Source organism: Ixodes scapularis, unplaced genomic scaffold, assembly GCF_016920785.2.
Source record: "Ixodes scapularis isolate PalLabHiFi unplaced genomic scaffold, ASM1692078v2 PGA_scaffold12__126_contigs__length_90152505, whole genome shotgun sequence".
Classification (NCBI taxonomy): domain Eukaryota; kingdom Metazoa; phylum Arthropoda; class Arachnida; order Ixodida; family Ixodidae; genus Ixodes; species Ixodes scapularis.
The window spans coordinates 21,286,740-21,309,894 of NW_024609838.1; the positions used below are offsets into that span (position 1 = coordinate 21,286,740).

Sequence of the window (23,155 nt, forward strand, 5' to 3'; positions counted from 1 at the left end):
ACTTGGAGGTATTTAAACTCATTTGACAAGGTTGACGTCATCCGGAAACGACTTTTAGGAAACCGCTTAGAGTTACTTGGTCCCGTGTTAACTGAATATTAAAATACGCAATGCAATCGTCCGCAAAAAAAAAAAAAAAAAAAGAACGGCCGCGGACAGATGAGTTGTATTCCAAGTCGTTTAAATAAATTAGGAAGAAAAGTGGACCCAATGCGGAGCCTTGAGAGACTCCTGAGAGAACTGCTAGAGGCAAATTGGTCCTGTCTATTTGAACGCAGTGTTGTCTATCTGATAAGTACGAGTCAAGCCACGGAGGAATTTGGTCGTTTTTGAGTAAATGCCGAAGTTTTAACATTAAGTTATAATAAAACACCCAATAAAAAAATGGCTTTGATTTGTTTGTTTTTGTCCAAAATTGACAATAATTCGTTACTTGTGTGGGGTAGTTGGGTGGCTGTTGAAAAGCCACGTCGAAAGCCATGCTGGTAACACTCAAAAAAGTTGTCGTTCTTGAAAAGGGTGCTCAGGTATTCAAGAAACAAAATGCTCCATTACTTTACTTGCAGTACACAACCATGATATTTGCCGATAGTTAGAAACGAGCAACTTATCACCAGCTTTATGTATGGAGGTTACTCAAGCAATTTTCCAGTCTTCGGGCACTTCTGCTTTTTGTAAGCTTTTGTTAAAAAACAATATGGAAGTATTTTTTACGCCATTCGGCATACCTGTAAAGAAATGCATTCGGTATGATCGTCCGGCCCAGTCGATTTTTTTGCGCCTAAGTGAAGCAAAACGGAGAAGATTCCCTCCTCACTGATAAACAGGTCTGGCACTTAAATATTAGCGTTTTGAAACTCGGTACCTTGGCCTCTGGTGCGAAGGAACACGGAAGCGAAGTGATCATTAAAGTCTATTGCAACGTAATAGTGATCCGTAATTTCTACGTTGTTCTGCTCTAGCTTTTTTACCGCGTCTTTTTTTGTTTAAGGTGCATCCAAAATGTTCTCACGTTGTTACAGAGAAAGTTGTGCATTTTAACGTTGCATAAGTGTTATTTAGTTAAAAATATTTTTTTACATAGCTCCGTACGTATAGACAGTAATATGCCGTGTCCAGTCGAGTCTTCTTGCGTGACGTTTAGCTAAAGCCTTTTAGTTATTCGTTTTCTTTGGTGAGAGACGCGGTTGCGCACAGCACCTTAAATACTTCCGTTAAAACGTCTTCGAAGCATGCTTGCTTGCTACATACTTCCAACCCAGTGCATTCCAGGGAAGTCGAAGCACTAGATTTGTTTGAGTGAGTTGAACAGGGCTGGTTGAGCCCATATTACCGCCCCCTGTATACACCGTGTATACGCCGACAGTAAATTTGGTTTTGCTCAGTACAGATTTTCTCCCAGAGCATTGTTAGAGATTCGTTTTTCCGTATCTTAAGTACACCAAAGCTGTCCGAAGTGATTCGCTAATGGCATAGAATAAAAATAACGCTCACTGTGCGTTTCGTTCCAGTTTCATAGATAAAAACAAAAGATAATTCAACTGGCGTCGCAAAGTCCGCGATACAAAAAAACCTTGCCCTTCCACATATACACCGGCTCTTCGGGTATTGTTTGACGGAAACAACATAACCATGCGCACATTTCTTCCAGATAAAACGAGGGTACAGATAAAAGGGTGGGCTGTCCGATATTAGAGAAAAACGAGCGATCGGATGTTGTTTTTTCCCAGTACGGAGATATATTTTTCGTTGAAAAGTGCAAGCGATTTAAATAGTTCAACAACAAATAATCAGTCATTCAGCAGCTGACTGAGCTTGCTTAGTGTGCATTATTTATATATTTTAAACACACATTTAGACCGGAGTTCGTTAATCGTTAGTCGCACGCACAGGCAACAAATAAGAGTGAACGAGGAAAACAAATACCCAATATAGGAAACTGATTTTTGAGTGTTTCTTGCTCTCAGTTGACACTGATGTGGTTGGGTCGAGTCCTTTCCGAGCCCCTTTTGTTGTAGTTAAAAGTCAATTTTGGCATAAAGACTTTTTCAGCACAAGCATACTCCCCGTTCTCATCCGTTTCACCGCAAATCCCATGTTTAAATTCATGTGGTGTCCTGCGGCGAAGCAATTCAACTACTCAAAATCGCGACGCCTATTTCCCGTGGACGTAGCTTCTCTGCAGTACACCAGTGCACCGTGAGAAGCGCACTCAACAAAGCTAATTTTAAACTGCCCGAGAGCAGACCACGAGAAATATCACGAACCTTCCGAGAACTGAGTCATGTACGACACAAGGATCAAATCAAATCACACGCAACTATAAGCAATAACCGAAAGTTATGACAATTCGCGCACCGTAACACTAGCAATCCGGCCGTGTGTGGCGACGCCTGAACAGTTTGGTTTCTGTATACACAAGGCGACATGTACATTCGGCGCAATATATATTGGCAAACATTTCCCATATATTTGAGAGACGTTGCAGGATCGTACACCATGGTAAAGCACTTCCATGCAGTCAAGCACAAATAGCGCGGCAAACACATCACTGCAGTTTGCCGACTCGGGCGAGCCTCGGCCTTTCAACAAAAATCGTGTCACCCGCGTTAAGAACGAACAAGCTCAACAATGAGATCGTAAACGACTAGAATCGCGCGACATCCTTGCGAGCCATGTTTAATTTTTGTTTTCGGGTTCTGCGTGCCACCATCTTTGACTATTGGGCTGTGGGAGGCGTTCTTAGCGTGCGCACAAGCTTTCTTCTGCAAAATATCAGACACGGCGCATGTGTCCATAGCCCTCGGAAGATTTTGCCTAGTGATAAGCCTTTGTAAAGATCCGTAGACCATTCAAATACTCCCCTACTGCGTGCCGTGCCACCATCTCCCCCCCCCCCCCCCCCCCCCTATCATTTACAGGATAGAGCGGACTTTTAGTGTCGTCCATGCAGGAGTGGGTGTAATGTTTATGCAGAGTTAGACTATCAGATATCATATAACGCGACACAGGAGGGAAAAGAAAACAGGTAAACAATAGATGGAAATATGTATTTATACACAAAGAAAAAGATGCACGAAACAATATAAAATACTAGATATAATACAGTGTAACAAACAAGGAAGCGAAGCAGGTAAAAAAATGTAAAAGCACGAAACAAAAGTTAGAGATTCAAAAGACGCTCGAATGATTCAAGTACATTGTCTGAAGTAAATATATGAGGAGGCAGGTAGCTCTGTTAGGGGTTCTGAGAAAGTAATATTATTTAAATGCATTTGCGCAAGAGAATGCAGGAGTTATTTTGGTGGGATAGGCATGTTCAGTGTGTACAGGTGTCGAGGACGGTTGAAGGTGGGGTGATGATTCAAGTCGAAGTTTGTCGTATCAAATTTGATAAATAACTTTCCATCTAGCTAGCTTCCTTCGGGCTGTGGGATGCATCCTATAAGCATGCATACCGATTCGGCATTTTTCGCCTGGATGACAAGTGCTGGAAAGGTGCACTCGCCATTGGAATAGAATCAATAGATAAAACCACGAGGTATTCGACAAACAGGCAATCCCTTTCTTGTCTTTTTCTTTGTCCGCGCTACAGTCGCTTCAGAAAAGAGTACGAGTAGGAGGTGCTACGGAGAGCTGGGTTGCTTCGAGAACGGCGGCGTCTTCTACCACAAGGTCTACCGACCGATAAACTTCTTCCCAAACGAGCGAAGCGAGGTGAACACGCAGTTCCTGCTCTTCACGAGGAACAACCCGGTCCAGGAGGACCCTCTGTCCTGGAAGTCCCCTCCGGAGGACATAAGGGAGTCCCACTTTAACGCCAGCGGGGAGACCAAGATGATCACCCACGGCTGGCTGGACACCATCTTCTTCGGAGCGTGGATGGAGGTGATCAGTTGAAGCATCCGTTGTACTATGGTGCCTAAAGCGCGCCTCTATCTGGTGTTTTCCAGTGTTGGGAATTACTTTAAGTACATTGTACTTAAAATACTACTTCAAGTAGGTTTAGGAAACTTGTACTTTACTTGAACTACATTCACTGAGTTTTTACGTGTACTTAAAGTATTGTTTTCTGGTACTTTCCATGGAAAGTACAATTCCCGACTTCAAAGTACATTCCCCAAATTTGGTTTTGTTAAATTTGTACCACGAAATGATTCTTTTTAAACTCCGAAGGAATGCCCGGGGAGCGATATTCTACTCTCATCAGAAACGTGAGGAGACGAGGCATCGCTCAGTTTGTTCTGGGGGCGGCTTCCCCGTAGCTTTTTAAACTCTCACAACTTCTCGGTCGGTCAGGGCAAGCGATGAGGTTTAAAGTATTAGGAGAGAAAAATTAATCATAATGTAGCATCTGAGACTGTGGTGCGGAAAAACTACTATTTCAAGTCGAAGCAAAAAAAAAAAAAAAAAAAACAGTGGAGAAGTTCACAATGTATTGAGAGATTCTCTTTCGTCTTTTCCTTCTATTTGAAAGTTCCTTAATATTTTCGCATCCCAATCTCAAGTGTCACATTATTATTGATTATCACCAGCTCTCTTGCATAAGGAGAGGACACTCCTCTATGAGAGGATTTGTTGCGGAAGCTACGGGGCCGACGTCATGCTCTCTCCTAATACATGTAACCACTTGGGTGCAACAATCCAGTGCAAGGAGCGCCAAATTCAGAAGAGGGACTTCTCAATTTGGCTCCCTTCCTGAAAATAACTACTCTGTGGCCACTTGACTTTATCAAATATTCGCCGTTGTTTTTGAAAATAATTCATGCACCCTAGTACCCCTGGGCATTGCATACCAATGATACCAGTTAAAAAATCACTGTATAGGGGGAATGAAAGGACATCATCAAAGATTGCGTTAAAATACTAGTACTTTACTTTGAAAGTACATTGCATTTATAGTACTTTACTTCAAGTACGTTGCATCCAGTGTACTTCATACCTCACTTAAAGTACATCACGTCTCATTTGCTTTGTACTTTACTTGAAGTACCTTGATGTACTCAAAAGGTGACCCTTGATTCCCCTTTATGACATCTTAGAAGCGGCCCGCTGTTGTCTGCCGCGACCCTAGCGGCGGCACAGTAGTGGATGTCAATGCGTCAGACGCGTGTTCTATTGCAAGTCGCAGTCCAGCTTGAGAGTCCGCGGAACATGGAGGTAGGAAGCTTCTGGAGGCGACATGAGGCCACCAGAGGTGAAGCCAGAAGCGCGGAGGGACACACCCCTAACGATGATCGTACCCAAAGGACGCTATTGGACGAAAAGGGGGGCAGACTTGGCGCCAACAGCCGCTCTGGTCACCCTCGGGGCCCCGCGAGTCCCCGAGGGTGACCGAAACGACTGTTGGCGCCATGCCACGGAAGCTCCAGCAGGCAGGAGTTGGGACGCCCGCCGCGACGACAGCGACCCTTACGTCCGCTCACATTCTGCACCAGCATTTCTACGACCAACCACCAGGAGCGCGACGTCCCACAGCTTGATACGCCTGCACCTTGTGACGCAATTTGTTGCCACCTCGGGACCGTTTTCGACGCATGGGCGAGATGGGACGCAGTAAACACGCCAGTCGAAGACGCGTTTCAGGAACAGGAACCGTAGTACGGAGCCTATAGAACGCGTCTTCGACAAACGCGTTTACGGTCCATCCCGCCCGTTAATCGAAATTGGGCCCGTAGCGGTGACAAACAACGTCACAGGAGCTGCCATGCTGTCGGATGTCGCGATCCTGGTGGCTGGTCCTAGAAGTGATAGCACGAAAAGCGAGCGGACTCGAGGGTCGCTGTCATCGCGGCGGCGCCCCAACTCGTATCTGGTTTGGTTTTCGTGGACTGTGTAACTGCAGAGCGATCTCTGTAGAACAGACGTGTGTCGCATCCGCCTCCGCCGCTTATATATACCGCCACCAGGATCGCGACAAGCAGCAGCATGACACTTTTAATGACATCACCAGGTAGAAATCGAGGGACCTCATTTGAGCACGCGGTAGAGGCACCTGTCCGAGGCGCGCGTTTGGGCACCACCCCGTAGAGACGTCACCGTCGTTTTCTTGCTCTGGTAAGAACTGAAGCACGATCTTCGTATGAATCGACATTTTATTTTTGCCCCAGGACATGAAGACAGCGTTCCTGCTGGTCGGAGATTACAACGTGATCATCGTGGACTGGAGAGGAGGAAACGGCCTTCCTTACACGCAAGCCACTGCTAACACTCGGCTCGTCGGAGCCGAGATAAGTCTAATGATCGAGAAGCTGGAGGTGTGTCCCAACGAACGATTGGGATAATCACCTGGCTTGTTATATACACGCTTCTTGCTTTGTCTTATCAACATTCTTATCGAGAAAGGCCAGTGTCTCATTGTCGGCAGAGTGATAATAAACTGTTCGGGACTTACCACTCTGCGTTTCTTAAAGGATAGGTGAAACATTTCTTGAGAAAAACTGATTTAGAGATGAATTTTGGCGTATTTTTATCCGGTGAATCTGAATACCAGGTTCGTTTTCCCCGAAGATGTATCTGAACGCGAGAAAACACGAAAAAGCTCCGACCAGTCGGGACGCCATACAAGGATCTTTGGGCCACCAAGCGAGTGTCGCTCGTGTAGTCAGCGCGAGCTGTTGCGAGCTTGCCAGTATATTTTTCTGTACTGACGCCAGTCGTGACGTCTATATCTGACCTTTCTGAAAATAGCAAGAGTGCGCGTGCACAGCTTTGGTAGGTGCTGAAGAGGCGCGAGAGCAGGGATTCCAAAAACTCCTAGTATGACGTCACGCCCGGGGAAGGAGGGGCTTCGGCGGTATTTTAAAAATTAATTTCTGCAGTTTCCGTGCACCAATTTCAAAAATGACATCAATATTTGTGATACTGGAGGTCAAATGAAGATGATTTAGGTGTTTTTTCTTAAATACAGAACCGCTTCAGTTTCCGTTTCAGCTATTAGTGGGATTACTAGCTCCGGGAATTTATTTTCGCATTTATTTATCTCAAGCTCAAGAAACTAGAAACAGCGTAAAGATGGAAAAAAGACAAAAAGTTTAGTTTCCGAATGCTTAACCAACTCGTCCAAATTTCAACAAAACTACGATTTCTTAATCGTATAAGTCGGTCGTAGCTCCGTGATGTTGCCTTAATCTTAGATTAAAGTGAGCGAAGCTTTAAAAAAAGAAGAAGAAAAAAAAGAAAACGCAGTTCGTTTAAACAACCGATGCTTGCCCGCGTACGATACTTTCCTATATCTATGTCTCTTTGCTTCGGAGATAAGTTCATAATCGAGAAAATGTCGTGTCCTTTTGAAAGTCTGCCGATAATGTCGACTTTGTAGACTAGCGAAATTAAGGCCCCATCACCTCTACTGACTTTATTTCTTTCCAATCTCTCCACTAGCCTCATTTATTTTCTCTCTCTAAGGTTCTCTAGCGTCGACTCAGAAATTTTTATCTCGCAGACAGTTTTCGGCGCGGATCCACGGACTTTTCACATCTTGGGACACAGCCTCGGAAGCCACGCGGCTGGTTATGCCGGCGAGAGGTTGAAACGGCTCGGCAGGATCACCGGTAAGACATATATGTGCTATCTGTAGCCAGTAAGGTTTATCAATAGAGGGTACAACAAAATTATTACTGCTACATAAATAAAGCTGGAACGCGCCAAGGAAAAACATCAAAGGCGACACAATGGCTCAACAGGCAGACATTTCTGAAACTAAACGATGATGTCATTAATGCTGAGACTTAGATGGGAAAGGGTACAGGATGAAAGAAGTGTCTACTTTTAGACTTAAGATACAGACAGATAGGTGATTATTACTATATTGTACAAGACCCTTACACACTCAATTTTTCACAACCTTAAGGGTGCAAACATTATATTTCAGAGACCTACACCTTTAGACCCAAGGATCTTTGTGCACCCTTATTTCGAGTAATACACACTATCTTAACATCAAATACAATGCCATTGCATAAAACACAGTTTATTTCTGAAGGGTGTAAAAAGTTATGAAAAAACATGCTGCCGCGGAAAAGGGTGCAGACGACCGACCTTTCAACCCTTTCAAACAGCTTTAGAGGGGTCGTTTTAGCGAATATATTTAGTAAGCATTGCGTATACCGACGCTTTGGTCTTGGAGATACATTTTTGGCCCTCTAGAATTCATGACTTATGAGACATTTTGACGACAAGTAACGCACTTATAACATTTGTAATTGCGTAGACGGTCGCATGCGAATGATATACATTTCAATTGTCAGGTATATACGGCGGTGGAGCAATCAACAGGTTCGTGATTCGTCTTGTACTGTAGAATTCTTACCGCCCGTCAAGAAGCCAGGCAGGTGGCGTTCTATATTCTTAACTCTACTATCGTCGTCTATACTAAATTGTTTAATAATAATAATAATAATAATAATAATAATAATAATAATAATAATTTTTATTGCATGTAAAGTACACAAACAATTACAGACCTGCCAAAGCCTCATTGGGCTTGTCTGGCAGCGTCTGGCAGCCGGCAAACGAAACACACACAAATAGAGTACATAAAAAAATAAAAAACAAAACGAAATCGAAAACTGAAACCAAAAAACAACCAAAGTGTGTGTGTGTGTGTGGGGGGGGGGGGGGGGGGGGGAGGTTATACAGTAATGTTTCTAAGCGCTTTCTTCAGTTTGTACTTTGTTGTGGCATCAATAACACACGACGGGAGTTTATTAAAGCATGCTGGAACATAATACAATCGGGTTCTTTTACCATATCTTGTAGAAATCCGAGGTGTCCAATATCGCTCTTTCGGTCTGAGATTACGGGCAGGGACGTAGGGAGTCTTAAAACTGCTATCCCAGAAATGTCTATGCACGACAGTTTCAATGAATAATGAGCTAAAATTTGGCATAGATAGAGTCGCGAACACATCAATGTTTTTATCGAGGCCTAAGTCATAGGAAATGTTGTGTAACATAGAACGAAGTATTGTGTTAATTCTGGTTTGCCAACGTTGGGCGCAATGACCGTACACAGAAATGCCATAACGAAGTACACTGTAGCCCAGAGCATGTATAATAACTTTTCGGACTGATAACGGCATATAGTATCGAATTTTGTACATCAGACAAGACACTGAACGAATCTTCTTACAAATATAAGCAAGGTGGGAGTTCCAGGAAAGATCACCGTCGAAAAAAATACCAAGATACTTCACAGTTGATGTGTATTTTATGGGCTCACAAGCACACGATAAACAATTGGACGCATGTAACAGTAAAGGATAGCTGGGTCTAACTTTCTTTAAGGGGTTATGAAAACAAATGAGCTGCGTTTTCGAAGCATTAACAATAATTAAATTAGCTGCAAACCAGTCCATAGTTTTATTCGCAGCAGCTTGCAGAGAGGAGATTGCATCTAAATAATTGGTAGCTCTGGATAAAATAACCGTATCGTCAGCATATTGAAATAACGAAACTGGCACAGCGTTGTGGAGGTCATTAACATAAATATTGAACAGTAATGGGCTCAAAACTGACCCCTGCGGTACACCAGCTTTGATTGACGAAAATGCGCTCTGAAAACGCCCAATTGAAACACACTGTCGTCGATCGCTTAGGAAGTTTTCTAGGAGTACTAAAAAGGGGCCACGAAATCCTAATTTAGAAAGTTTCATTAGCAAAAGTCGATGGCATACGCTGTCAAATGCTTTGCTGACGTCCAAGAACAGTGCGCAAGCAACCTGATTCCGTTCAAAAGTTGAATTCAGTATATCAGAAAAATCCTCTAGAAGCGTCTGTGTCCCTCGACCTTGAATAAAACCATACTGATGAGGTGAAAGAATACTGTGCTTGTCTAAAAAACTTTCCATAGAAATGTACAAATGTTTCTCCAACACGTTACTAATACAAGGCAAAATTGAAATAGGTCGATAATTTTCTATGTTTTTACGCGCACCACCCTTAAACAGCGGAGTAACCACCGCAGTTTTCGTTTGTATCGGAATGATTCCAGTTAAGATAACGTTGTTCAAAAGCGAAAGGAGCACATGCCTAAGTACGTCAAAATGTCTGCGTAACTCATTAATTGAGATGCCATCAATGCCCGCAGCCTTGTTAGGCTTAAGGCTAAAAATAATTGACCTTAGGTCGTTTTGGGACAATAAGGGCAGGAACGCCGAATCCAACACATTAGTTAGCAAAGAGCAGGAGTCTGGGTGTTGTTTAGCGATGCCCGACACCCGGGAAAAAAAGTTGCTAAAATCATTGGCAACATTTTGCTCATCACAAGAAAAATGCGAAAAAAACAGATTATCACTAGCCGAGGACTTCTTAGTATCGCTCAGGTCGTTGATCAGAGACCATGTTTTTTTAAGGTCGAAACGAGAGTTGTTAAATTTATTTCGGAAATGAACTCGTTTGGCGAGACGTATCATGGCATTCACCTTGTTCCTACTCTGTTTAAAAGTTGACCGGAGCACGTTGCAACTGGGGGAGCGTTTTGATTGCATCCAAAGCAAGTCTTTTTCCTTGATTGCTGCAAGTATTGCAGCAGTCATCCATTTCTGGTTGACATTACGCTGCTTAATCTTCACAGTACGAGTAGCTGCCTGGCGAAAGAGATTAAGTTGTGCTACTAACTGCTCGTAACTGTCGACAGGTGACACTGTCAGTAGAAACGTGTCCCAATCATGCTGTGTCACCAGTTTATCAAAGTGCCTGCGGTCAACAATTGAGACTTCTTTATTAGGGCTGGTAGTAGTCAAAGAATGAGATAACGGGGTTATAGAGCAACATACGAAATAATGATCTGCAAGTTTCGTTTCTATCATTGCTGATTTAACTTCAGAGTTGTGGGACCGAACATTTATGTGGTCGATACAAGATACGACCAGCTTGCCAGATAACAACTCCTCTCTTGTGGCTTTGGAAATTGTAGTGTCTAGTCCCCATTTTGAAAGAACATCGAGATAGTCGGCGACTAAGGGTAGTGTGGGACGAAGTATATCAATATTTATATCACCAATTACACAGACGCATTCTTCACATGAAAGGGTGGAGAGAGCTGTATCAAGTTCGGCTAAAAACAAGCCTCATTACAGCTCGGAGGGCGATAGACTGACAGTAAGGTAAGTGATAAGCAAGGGGTACTTAAGCGCAATGCAACTACTTGTGCTTGAATGAAGGAGAAGCTCAGCTCAGACACCGACCAAATGTTTTTTTATAAATACTGCAATACCCCCTCCCCTTCCCATAGGACGAGTGTAAGAGAATACTTGATATCCTGGAATTGAAAAGTTTAAAAAATATTCCGAAGAAACGTTGATTTCAGTAACAATGAAAACATCAAAAAGAGAAATAAAGGGAGAGATTAAAACAAGAAAGTGATCCCAGTGTTTCCGAATACTACGTATATTAACATGGGTGACACACAAGGAGTTGCTCACACAATTAGTAAAAAATTTGTGAACTTCCCCAAAGGTTGTACAGGAACGAAAACTCTCAGAATCCATAAGCTAAGCAAACCGAAAAGCCAACTGTCCCGTTTTACACTAGCTTCTCGAGGTCCCGTACCGCGGCTATGCGTATTACAGGAGTTCCCTCATCTTTCCTCGCGTAAATTTTAGTGTTTTTAAGCCAAACAAATCTGTACCCGTGCTCCTTTCCCTTCGTTCTTGCCAACCAGAACAGTTCTTTGTTTGCTTGGGTGAGGTTATCATTAAAAAACAGCGACTGGTCCCATCCTTGTCTCGGCTTTCGCAATTTGCCGCATGCAGCCATCCATGTTTCCTTTATGTTAGCCGATGCGAATTTTATCAGAACTATTGGGGCTGTGTCACGTTTTGTCGGTAAGCAATGCATTGTTAAGATATCGGACGACTGAAATGATGGAAGGCCAAGATTTTGAGCCAGATCTGTTAACGTTGCGATTAAGTCCTCTCCAGGAACGAAAGTCAGGCCATGAATTTCCATATTGCAACGACGACTGTACTGTTGCGTGTCGTTTAGCTCTTCTTTTAATCGAGAAATTTCCCGCGACTGGTCTTCCATCGAAGCCCTGACTGTGCAGATTTCTTGCTGCAGATCCTTCACCGATTCTTGGTTAGTCATAGCTAGAGCAAGTACGGAATCATAATTCGTGCTAAAAGTGTCAACGGTTGTTTGAAGTACGCTGACCGTGCTGCGAAGCTCCTCCACAACCGGCTTTAATGTCAACAGTTGGTCGACCTTAGCCGGAAGAGGCAGAAGGGTTTCGACACTCGTTTTTAACGAAAGGAGTTGATTAAGCGTGGTACTGATTGAAGTCAACTGATCAGAGACAGTAGTGGCTTGCTCCTGTTGAACCTTGCCCGCCTGATCGGCGGCGCGTGCCGGGACGCCACTGCCAGCTGCGCAACCTGAGCGAAGCTCCCCGGTACGGCAAGTGAGGCACCTCCAGCTTTCTTTTCTAGATGCACCCATTGCCAAAAACGTACTCTCTGAAACGCCGGAGCAGGATTTTCCAAGGTGGTACCCATTCTCACAGTTAGTGCACGTCAAAAACCTTTCATCCATGGGAAGCGGATGAGCACATTTAAGACAATCCATGAGTGACATAAAAAACGTATCTAACAAATAGGTTTGTAAAAAGTTAGAATCAAGTAGCGGTAAAGAGAAAACAAAACAAAACACTGTGCAGTCGGCGGCAGAACAAGTGGCAGAGTTTAAAACAGAGTGACCTTTGGGCTCACCTGTACAGAAATGTCGAGGTTAGCTCTTTGCAACGAATCGCCGCCGACTGCAGTGGTCGCTGTTCCAGGAGCCGCTTTTGTAGAAGATGTTGCCCCGAGACTGACGTAGCGCGCCAGGCGGTTGATCTTCGCTCTTGACAAGCACAGCGATGACACGTGTAGTCTCAATACGTGATGATAGCAGGTTTCAGCGATCGGGGCATTCTTGTCAGTTGTTCCGAGATGATTCCGTGGTTGTCGACTGTACAGAAATGTCGAGGTTAGCTCTTTGCAACGAATCGCCGCCGACTGCAGTGGTCGCTGTTCCAGGAGCCGCTTTTGTAGAAGATGTTGCCCCGAGACCGACGTAGCGCGCCAGGCGGTTGATCTTCGCTCTTGACAAGCACAGCGATGACACGTGTAGTCTCAATACGTGATGATAGCAGGTTTCAGCGATCGGGCCATTCTTGTCAGTTGTTCCGAGATGATTCCGTGGTTGTCGACTGTACAGAAATGTCGAGGTTAGCTCTTTGCAACGAATCGCCGCCGACTGTTTAACTGGTGCCTGTCATGCATTGTTATTCTCTGTTTAATTATAGTGTGTCATTAAAGAAAAAAACAAGGTCTGTATTTACCGGGTTCATGTGCATATGCAACCGTGTCCGGTGCTTGTCAACTTGCTGATGGTACAAAAATATTCATAGGATACTGCTAAGATCGACGGCACCCCAAGGTCGGTGTAACACCCTTAGAGTATTTTTTTCTGGGTCTGGGGCTCTTTACAAGGTAAACTTTATCATCCTTTTCTGCTCGCTAATTCCTCGTCACCCTTTTATTTAGCTTAACGTTCGTCATGTTGTACAATTTAAGAATAAGCTTAGTGTCAATCGTTTCGTTTAAAAAACAACGTGATAAGAAAACCAGCGCTTTGAGACTCCATCGCCCGCAGGTATGGACCCGGCTGAACCATACTTCGAGAAAATGCCCAAGGAAGTGCGAATCGATCCGACGGATGCCGACTTTGTCGACATTGTTCACACCGATGGAGCTTCGTTCTTCCCTGACGTCTGTAAGCATTTGCATAAAGCACGCTTTTCTTTTCTTCCGCTTTTTTTTTACCGCCTTTTAGTGGTGCTTATGACCGCTTGGCTTTACATTAAAACAGTTACACAATCCGTAATGCAGAACATCTGGGCAGACGATCAAATGACTTCTGATAACGAATTCTTTGTCGGAAACATCCACAATAGACCACTTTCAGAAGTCCATCAACCAACATTGGCGGTCGCCATTTCTCGGCGTGTGATTGGATCCGGGTCCTCGCCGAACGCTGACGTCACACTCGTGTCCAATACATGTTCGGAGTACGTGCCTGAAACAATGGCCGACTCGGGTGATTGGGAGGAGACGACGACGACGACACTGCTTCTGGTAATTCTATTTGTGTCCCCTGAGATATAACCAAATATTTGCTAAATAGCGGGCCTGCACTTCGTATCCACCGATTACGTAACAGCAGAGAAGTATCGGACCTCTCTTCGCGAAGGGCCCCCTTCAGGGAGGTCAAGCTTCCTGCAAAAATGAACCCTGAATCAACAGACCAACTGATGCTCGCCGCCCTGCAAGACATAGCAGAATCGGGGACGTCTTTCAAAGACGGCTATCAAATTCCGCCCAAGGAACCGACAACAGATGCAATGACTTGCACTTCCTCTACAATCGTGTCTGCCTGCGATGACGACGAAATGCTGCCCGACGACGATGAATTCGAGACTGCTCAGGGAAAGAAGAGACGTAAGACGGACCCAAGGTGTCATGCTTCATCTCTCAAGGATGAAGGCAACCTACAAGTTGGATGCACCGTATTGTTCATCCCGACTGAGAACCACAAGGTCGAGTCGCTCAGCAAACTCAAGCTTACAGACTACCTGAACAACGTTGCTCCAGGCATGGTGAGTGTTGTCCGGATTAACAAAGCTCGGAACATTGTCGCAGTTGATGTGAAGCGACCTCTCTTTAAAGCGGAGCTTCTCAAGCTGTCCAAGCTATGCGCAGTACTGGTCAGAGCCTTTCTGCCGAGAGATCGCTCAAACTGTTTTGGCATTCTGCGAGACATTGACCCTGACTGCACAGAAGACGACATTAAAACACATCTGCAGTCCTCAGTTGGCGTGGCAGAGGTGAAGCGACTTGGGAAGACGTCACCCGTAGTGCGAGTCGCCTTCACAGGGAAAGTAGCTCCTCAACACGTCAAAGTGGGGCTTGTAAGAACTGAGGTGATCCCCTACCGAGCACGCCCCTTGCAGTGCTATAGATGTTACAAGTTCGGCCATATTGCAGCTGCGTGCACAGCAGAGTTTCAATTGTGCTATCGATGTGGACTGCGTCACGAAGGCACGTGTGAAGCCAATCCCAACTGCGTTAACTGTCAAGGACAGCACGCCTCTAACTCAGCCGAGGGCCCAGTCAAGGTACGAGAGACTGAAGTTACAAGGTATCGGCTAGAACACAACACCACTTTTCGCGAGGCAAAATATGCCGTGCACGCTAAACGTCAGGCAAACAAGGAAACGGCTGAAGGTGGCAAACCAGCGTCCAGAATCACCACCAGTAGTGTGCCGTCACTAAATGCCCAGGAGTACCCTCCTCTTAAGAACCTGGAGAACAAAAGCGACGATCCTGGAGCTGTAGCGACTACTACAACAGCCGCACTCAGAGAAGCACGAAAACCAACTTTTTGGGAAAAACAAAACATCAAAGACATCACTTCACACGCGCCTTCCGATTCGCGTACCTCGGCACCAAACCAGGCTGGGGAAACAGGTACTACATCGTTTTTCAAAACCATAATACCACTGGTATTCACCGCACTTCGTCAAATATTGAAAACGATTCCGCCGGCATCAACGTTCCATCACGCGATTGAGGCGATCCTTTCGTTAGAGTCCTTTATTGTAAGGGTGCTCTGAAGTTTTACCACTCTCGCCTCACCCGAAGAAACGAACACTGGTCATGTTATGCTTCAATCGCTAGAAAAACAGACCTCAGGGAACCCCCGACTACAGGAAAATGCACAAAAATTTCGTAAACTTTTTTTTTTAATTTTATTTACAAATTTTGTTACCGTACTCTTGATTCACAAGCTAACACTCTGGCTTTCAACGATACATTTTTGCTTCAAGGCAACTACCGATTTTCACCATACATGTACTACCACAGCCTATTTATTCATTTATTTTTAAAACCGCAAAGATTTATTTTACAAGGTATGGAAGGCACGGCGCCTGAAAGTATAGCGCTTACAATTTTGGTTCTGATTGACTTTATGCTCTGTCCAAGACCTCCCTCCTAGCCTACATATGTTATCAGTAGAGCAAATTCGGACACAAGCAATCATTTTCCAATGGAATGCAAGGGGTCTCCGCAGCCGACTATCTGACTTTCGACAATTTTGCCATAAGTACCGATTTCCTATCATGGCCTTGTCGGAATCAAACATTGCTAGTGATTTTCGTCTATCCGGTTACGAGGTTTTTCACTCGACGCGAGGTACAGCTCCAAGTCGGGTACTAGTCGCGGTTCGGAAAGACCTTACCTATATTTCTCACGCCCTTCCACCTGACGCTAACAACGAGTACGTAGCGTTGACTGCCAAAAACGATCACCGTATATTCACCATAATCGCGGCGTATATTCCGCCAAATACTCAGTTTAACACCCAACGTATTAACTCTATTATTGACAACACTCCTTCTCCGCACATCCTAACGGGCGACTTTAACGCCCACCACCCCTTATGGGGAAGTGTGAAGACAACTATACGGGGAACCTCACTTGCGACACTTACCCATCAGCATGGCCTCTTTTCGCTGAACGATGGAAGTCCTACTTTTTTCCGTGGAACTACGATGAGTAGCTGCTTGGATCTGACATTTGCTAGCGCAGGTTTTCGAATTTAATTACGTGGTTCACAGACATCGAATGCCATGGGAGTGACCATATTCCAACTTACACTCTGCTCAAGGGATTTGGGTCAAATAATGAATCCTATCCAATTAGGCGCACCGATTGGCCTCTCTTTAAAATTAACTTTGAAAACGCGTGTGATTCATTCGACAGCAACGAAGAGTTTTTTAATGGCATTTAAGAGGTTGTGAAGCAATCCACGAAAACATATAACCTGCCTCGAACCTACCCTGTCATCGATGCAGAATATGAACGACTTCGCGCGCTTCGAAGAAGATGCGAGCGAAAGACTAGAAAAACACACGACCCTGAAGATCTGCGCAAAACGAGACGCCAACAAAAACGTATAAAACGTCACCTAGACGAACTGGCGAGGCGCCGTTGGAGGGCTCACTGCGTAACTTTAGATCCACGCAGGCCTCTTCCTCAGATATACAACCTAGCACGGAGCTTGCGGACACCACCCCAACAACGTCACCCTTTCCGGGCACTTGCACTCAAACAAGATGTTTCGGAACTAGTTTTGGCTGAAGCCTACTGCAAAAAACTTACAGAAAATGTTACGAATCCGGTGGTAACACTTGTTCAACTTCATAGTCGGATCCGAGCGTGTAACCACATGGACAAATTATTTGATGCTCGTGAACTGGAAGATGCACTTTCCGGATTGAACTATTCGTCTTCTCCCGGACCGGATGGTATAACTTACTCAGCATTAGCTCATCTTGGTAACAAGGGTAGACAGAGGCTCTTAAAACTTTACATTTCATGGGAAACTAGCCAGGTACCCCGGGAGTGGAAAACATCGCGCATCATACCTATCCTTGAGCAAGGTAAATCACCTCTGGACATATTATCTTTCCGTCCAGTCGCGTTGTCTTCTTGTGTCGGCAAAGTGATGGAAAAAATGATTCACACACGACTAGAATGGTTCCTTGAACAATCTGAGATATACCCTGAGTGTATGGCAGGCTTCAGACGAGGGAGGAATTCCCTGGACAACGTCATTGATTTCACAACTAGCATCCAAGAACAAAGGAAGTGTCGGCGAATCACTACCGCTGTATTTCTAGATATAAAAGGCGCGTTTGACTCAATAAGTCACAAGGCTATCCGTGACGCCCTAAGCTATGCAGGAATAGAAGGACGTCTCTACGCGTGGATCTTAAGCTACTTAGATAGTCGAACAGTTCACATGCTGACAGCAGATGGGAAAACGACTGAGCATACTGTGTTTCGAGGCGTGCCGCAAGGCGGAGTTCTCAGTCCTACACTTTTCAATATTACCCTCCTGGCACTCATAAGCGCGTAAGGGTTTTTGCCTATCTGCCTTGCCTGGCACGCCGCCGTGTGCGCACCAATTTAAGTGCAAATAAATCACTCACTCACTCACTCACTCGTAAACAAACTTCCCCGGGGCGTCAACATTACACTTTACGCGGACGACATCTGCATATGGACGTCATCAATTACGCAGCGATTTAATCGAATCCGCTTACAGAAATCACTTGAGATCATCTCCAGCTACTTACAACACCGTGGACTATCTCTATCGCAATCAAAGTCAGCTGCTATGGCTTTTACCAGAAAGAGCACTCATAGGTACTGTCTGACAGTGGATGGTCATCCCATATCATATGTGAACACGCACAGATTCCTCGGAATAGTTCTGGACAAGTCTTTGACATGGACACCGCACATAAAACAAATGAAAAGAAAGCTTCTCGGCATTATTCAGCTCATCCGATTCATTAGTGGCACTAAGTGGGGCGCCTCTGTAGCCGCCCTTCTTCAACTATATAACGCCCTTTTTGTCGGTTTCCTTCGATACAGCCTACCGGTACTTCATGGGATGTGCCGTACAAATATAAGAGCATTGGAAGGTATGCAGGCTCAAGCTCTACGAGCCTGTCTAGGGCTCCCAAGATGCACCTCAAATGTCGGAACTGTAGCTGAGGCAGGGGCTGTTCCGATTGGCGCGCTGAGACTTCAAGAAACCCTTCGAGCGCACCTCCGCCACCTCACAAGGCACAAAGACCACTACCTAGCAGACATCGGAAACAGCAGAAGCGCGTCTGGTTTTTCCCAAATCGTGAATGTTGACAACGCGGATCTTCCCCGAGACTTTGAACCAGCAGAGTTCTCGTTGTTACCACCATGGATATATCCAGTAATTTCTATAAAATTAGATGTTCCAGGGATACATTCAAGAAAACATACTCCAACGGAGGTATTGAGGCAACATTCTCTAGAAACCATTAATACGCATCACCGTTCCCGAATTCATATGTACACTGATGGGTTTTCTACTCGTGAAACTTCCAGCTACGGCTTTGTTATACCATCAATAAACAAAATACTCCAGGGAAAGCTAGGCCATGTAACATCATCGACGGCAGCAGAACTAGTAGCGATTAGAGAAGCAATTCACTTTATTTCTACGAGTGCCCCAAACAATTGGTCACTCTTTACTGATTCAAGGGCAGCCCTTCAAAGCCTTAAATCTACCAAAAGCAAGAACATTAATGCTCAGCTGGTACATCAGATCCTAAAAATTCATAAAGAGGCTATAAATAATGGTAACACACTAATTTTACAGTGGATCCCGAGCCATTGCGGTATTCGAGGCAACGAAAGTGCTGACTTGGCAGCCAAGAATGCGCATCATCTTACGTCCAAACTGGTAATTCCATTTTCACGTTCAGACGCCAGAGCTACAACCAACCGCATTACTGCGGCTCTAGTAAACACCCTCTGGGAGAATCCATTATATCACTACAGACACCTTCATAACATTGACCCCTTTCTTACCTTTCGCCCTCCCCGGGGGCTCAAACGTCGGACAAAAACCGCTCTTCACCGAATACGACTCAACGTGGCCTCAACAAAATATTATCTAAATCTCACCGGTCAGCTGGATTCCTCCATCTGCGAGAGCTGTGACGTCGTAGAAACGCTGGAACACGTTAATTGTCACTGCGCCCTCTACGCTGACCAAAGAAAGGAAATGATAAGCTCCCTGACTCTTCACAACGGAGAACCGCTTACGCTCAATCATCTCCTGGGACCATGGCCATCAACATTGCAAGGAGTCAAGCCGACGAGCTCATTGATTCGTTTTCTCCAAACGACTCAACTTGATAAAATACTGTAGGACACCCTCCAAAAGTGACTGACAGCCATCCTCAAAGTTTTCTTTCTTTCCTTTTCTTTCTTTGTCTTTTTTGCCCCTTTCTCCATTTCCCATGTATGAAGTAGCAATCCTGCAAATTCCCGCGGGATAACCTCTTCATCTTTCCAATAAACATGTTCTCTCTCTCGGGTGATTGGCGCAGCGGCTACCAGATGGCGCCAAATGTCAAAAAATGTCTCTTATGAACGTAAGCGGTATGTTCTCGGTGCGTCCGCATCACGTATGCCACATTTTCAAACAACCAGAAGATCAGTTAGTTTTAAATCGGGCATTAATTAAGCACAAACAGTGTTTATAAATACTCTCGCAGAAAGATGCTGTGTTCTTATTTTAGAGCCAGGCATAGCAATCACTGTATCCTGTTTTATTGCGATTATCATTATCTTGAAAGTATAAAAACACCGATATTTTCACTCACAGTTTTGGTTTGTAAGGATTCGTCTTTACGTCCTCGGCGTTTTTTTTTTTTTTTTTTAACTTTTATTCTTTTAATTTTATTTCAGACAATCAACTGGTTTATTTAAATACTTGAGCGTGTTGGTGATCTACATTGACTTAAAACGAAAGAAACACACAAGAGTTGTGACTTAAAACGAAAGAAACACACAAGAAACACACAAGAGAAACACACAAGAGTCTTAGAATGGCAATCTGTGCTAGTTGGTTCATGATAACTTTCAGGGCGCCGAAAATACACAAGGACAAGATACAAAAAAGGAGACGTGAACAAGGCGCCTTGTTCACGTCTCCTTTCTTGTATCTTGTCCTTGTGTATTTTCGGCGCCCTGAAAGTTAACACAAGAGTCGTCTGTTTCGTCCGCTTGTGTGTTTCTTTCGTTTTAAGTCAAAACTGGTTTATGTTCATACAAACATAAGCCAATCTGTACGTGCTTTCATTTTACATGCATTCCGTGTCTTTGGCATTAATTTGCAGAGTTTTGAACTAGCTAAGATTGGACTACTGTCTATTAATACTAGCGTCTATAAATTTGCGTGATATCGCAGTGAAGGGAGAAGGTCTCGGGCTTGTACGACACCGTGGGACACGTGGACTTCTACCCCAACGGGGGTGTCAAGATGCCGGGCTGCGACGTGGGGTCAAGAATCTTCAAATTCGTCACCGAAGGACTAGTGGGCGGTAAGGTCTCATTGTCTTCATTCACACGTCTATAAAAAACTATATAGTCTGTTGCAGGTAAAGAAAAGGAGGACAAGGCTTTCCCACAAAGATCTCTGTTCTTTGCGGCAGGCCTTGTCTCTGCTACAAGTTACGTGAAAAAGAAACTCTTCGACTTCAAAGTTTCTTGTTTTTTTTTTCCCTCACCACAGACTCGGCTTTTAAACATCATGATTAACTATCACCAGTTCGCCTGCACACTCACTGTCTTTTCAGTAATGATACCACAGATCGCAAACACGGCGAATTCGCGTTCCACGGCGCGATACGTAGGCTGGAATTCGCTGTGAATTCCCGCGGGGCACGGTAGCAGAACGCGGACGCAGCGCATTCGCGCTTCGCCATTGCGATATACGCGCAAGAACCCGCTACAAACTCGAGTATCACGGGAACAAATAACTCGCGCGGAAATCGCAGACAAAAAGAAAAAAAAAAGAGAAAGAACGCGTGAACGAGTTAGGAATTTGCATGTCACGGGAACAAATAACAGAGATTGCGGACGCTACAGGTTCGCGCGTGACGGTGCGATAAGCACGAGATAATCCGCGGCAAACACGCTTGCCACACGTCTACCGATATCACAAATCATGCGGTTGATGTGTTTCCCGTCGGACATCGCACATCGCGTGATCGATATCCGGCGCGAATCGGGTGACGGAGGGCTTGATGTTTTGGCATTTTTATGTTACGAATATTATGTCCAAAAAACGGGATGCGTGATTTCTGGGAAAGGGAGGGAGAGGGGGGGGGGGGGGGGTTCATACGAGACTACACAGTGTACGCGATTTAATCCGTGCGGTATTTCGAATGCTCACCGCCACTGTGCCAAAAGCAAAATAAAAACAACGAACTGATGCCTTAGTATACTTTTGACGAAACCGCCTACGCATGTCCCATTTTCGGAGATCAGACGCACTGTTTCTGGTTGAGCTAAGAAAAACCTTAAAAAAAAAAAAAATATCGGCGAGCTTTTCTCTGCATTCGCCCAAAGGTCGGTGAGCTTTTCTCCGCATCTGCCGGTTTTGCGGTGAGCTTTTCTCCGGTGAGCTTTTCTCCGGTGAGCTTTTCTCCGCCGCCCGGTAGAGCTGTGGCACTGACTGCACAAAGCAACGCGCCCAAACCGTTTTGAAGGCATTGGTACGGGGAACGGAAATAGACACTCGACTTTTATTGTGCGTTGTTCCTATTCGTTCAAATACGGTATGATTTCTGAACAACTAAAAACATTTAATTGTCCTCGTGTTCGAAGCGGACGACTTAAACAACCAACTCGCGCGGATCTCCCTCGGGCTGCTGGCGCTTTACGGCTTATCATTCAACACGAGACCATGCAACGAAACGGGACATTGTCTCTTTACGTAGTCCGGAATAAATTGTGATCATTCTCGTTTGAGGAAACTAAGCACTTGGGGCCTGTTTTCCTCAAACGAGTCGCCTGCCTTGACGCTAACACGACCTCATCGGTATTGGTTCCATAACATTGGTTCAGAACAGGGTTGGGCAGTATCGCGATACAAATGTATCGCGATAGTATTTCAGAAATACATTTCGTATCTGTATTTCTGTATCGCGATACATTTTTTTCACCAGTATCTATATTCCTGTATCGAAATACATTTGGAATGATTTTTTGTATCGCGATACAATCAGGATGAAATGTATTTAGTTACATTTCTTGAGAAATACTCCCCCCCCCCCCCCCCCCCCCCGAAAAAAAACAAAAAGAAACAATAGAGTCGATTGCTGGGCTAGTTGGTTTTGGAATTTGGAATACATTTTAGCGCTCAAAAAACAGGGACAAAGAGGCGAGAAACAGACAGCACAGTGCGCTACTAACAACTGATTTTATTACGTGAAACGACACTTTTATACCATCCGAGTTTCTGATTTTGCTCCGTCACTGGCCAACCCGGTGCCAGGCCGCGTCATTGAGGAACGCACGCTCCTTTCATTGAGGAACGCACGCTCTTTTTTAAAGGAGCGTGCGTTCCTCAATGACGCGGCCTGGCACCGGGTTGGCCAGTGACGGAGCAAAATCAGAAACTCGGATGGTATAAAAGTGTCGTTTCACGTAATAAAATCAGTTGTTAGTAGCGCACTGTGCTGTCTGTTTCTCGCCTCTTTGTCCCTG

General features: G+C 44.8%; 1 protein-coding gene across 1 annotated transcript in view; it reads left to right on the forward strand.

Moving 5' to 3' along the window:
* Positions 1 to 6,110: 6,110 nt before the first annotated feature.
* The window catches only part of LOC8027745 (phospholipase A1 member A), a 65,554-nt gene continuing 48,509 nt past the window's right edge, over positions 6,111 to 23,155 (forward strand). The window contains 5 exon segments of the mRNA XM_042289459.1: positions 6,111 to 6,257; positions 7,445 to 7,553; positions 13,638 to 13,757; positions 20,853 to 20,869; positions 20,871 to 20,990. Coding sequence (XP_042145393.1) covers positions 6,114 to 6,257; positions 7,445 to 7,553; positions 13,638 to 13,757; positions 20,853 to 20,869; positions 20,871 to 20,990 — 510 coding nt within the window. The 5' untranslated portion in view covers positions 6,111 to 6,113.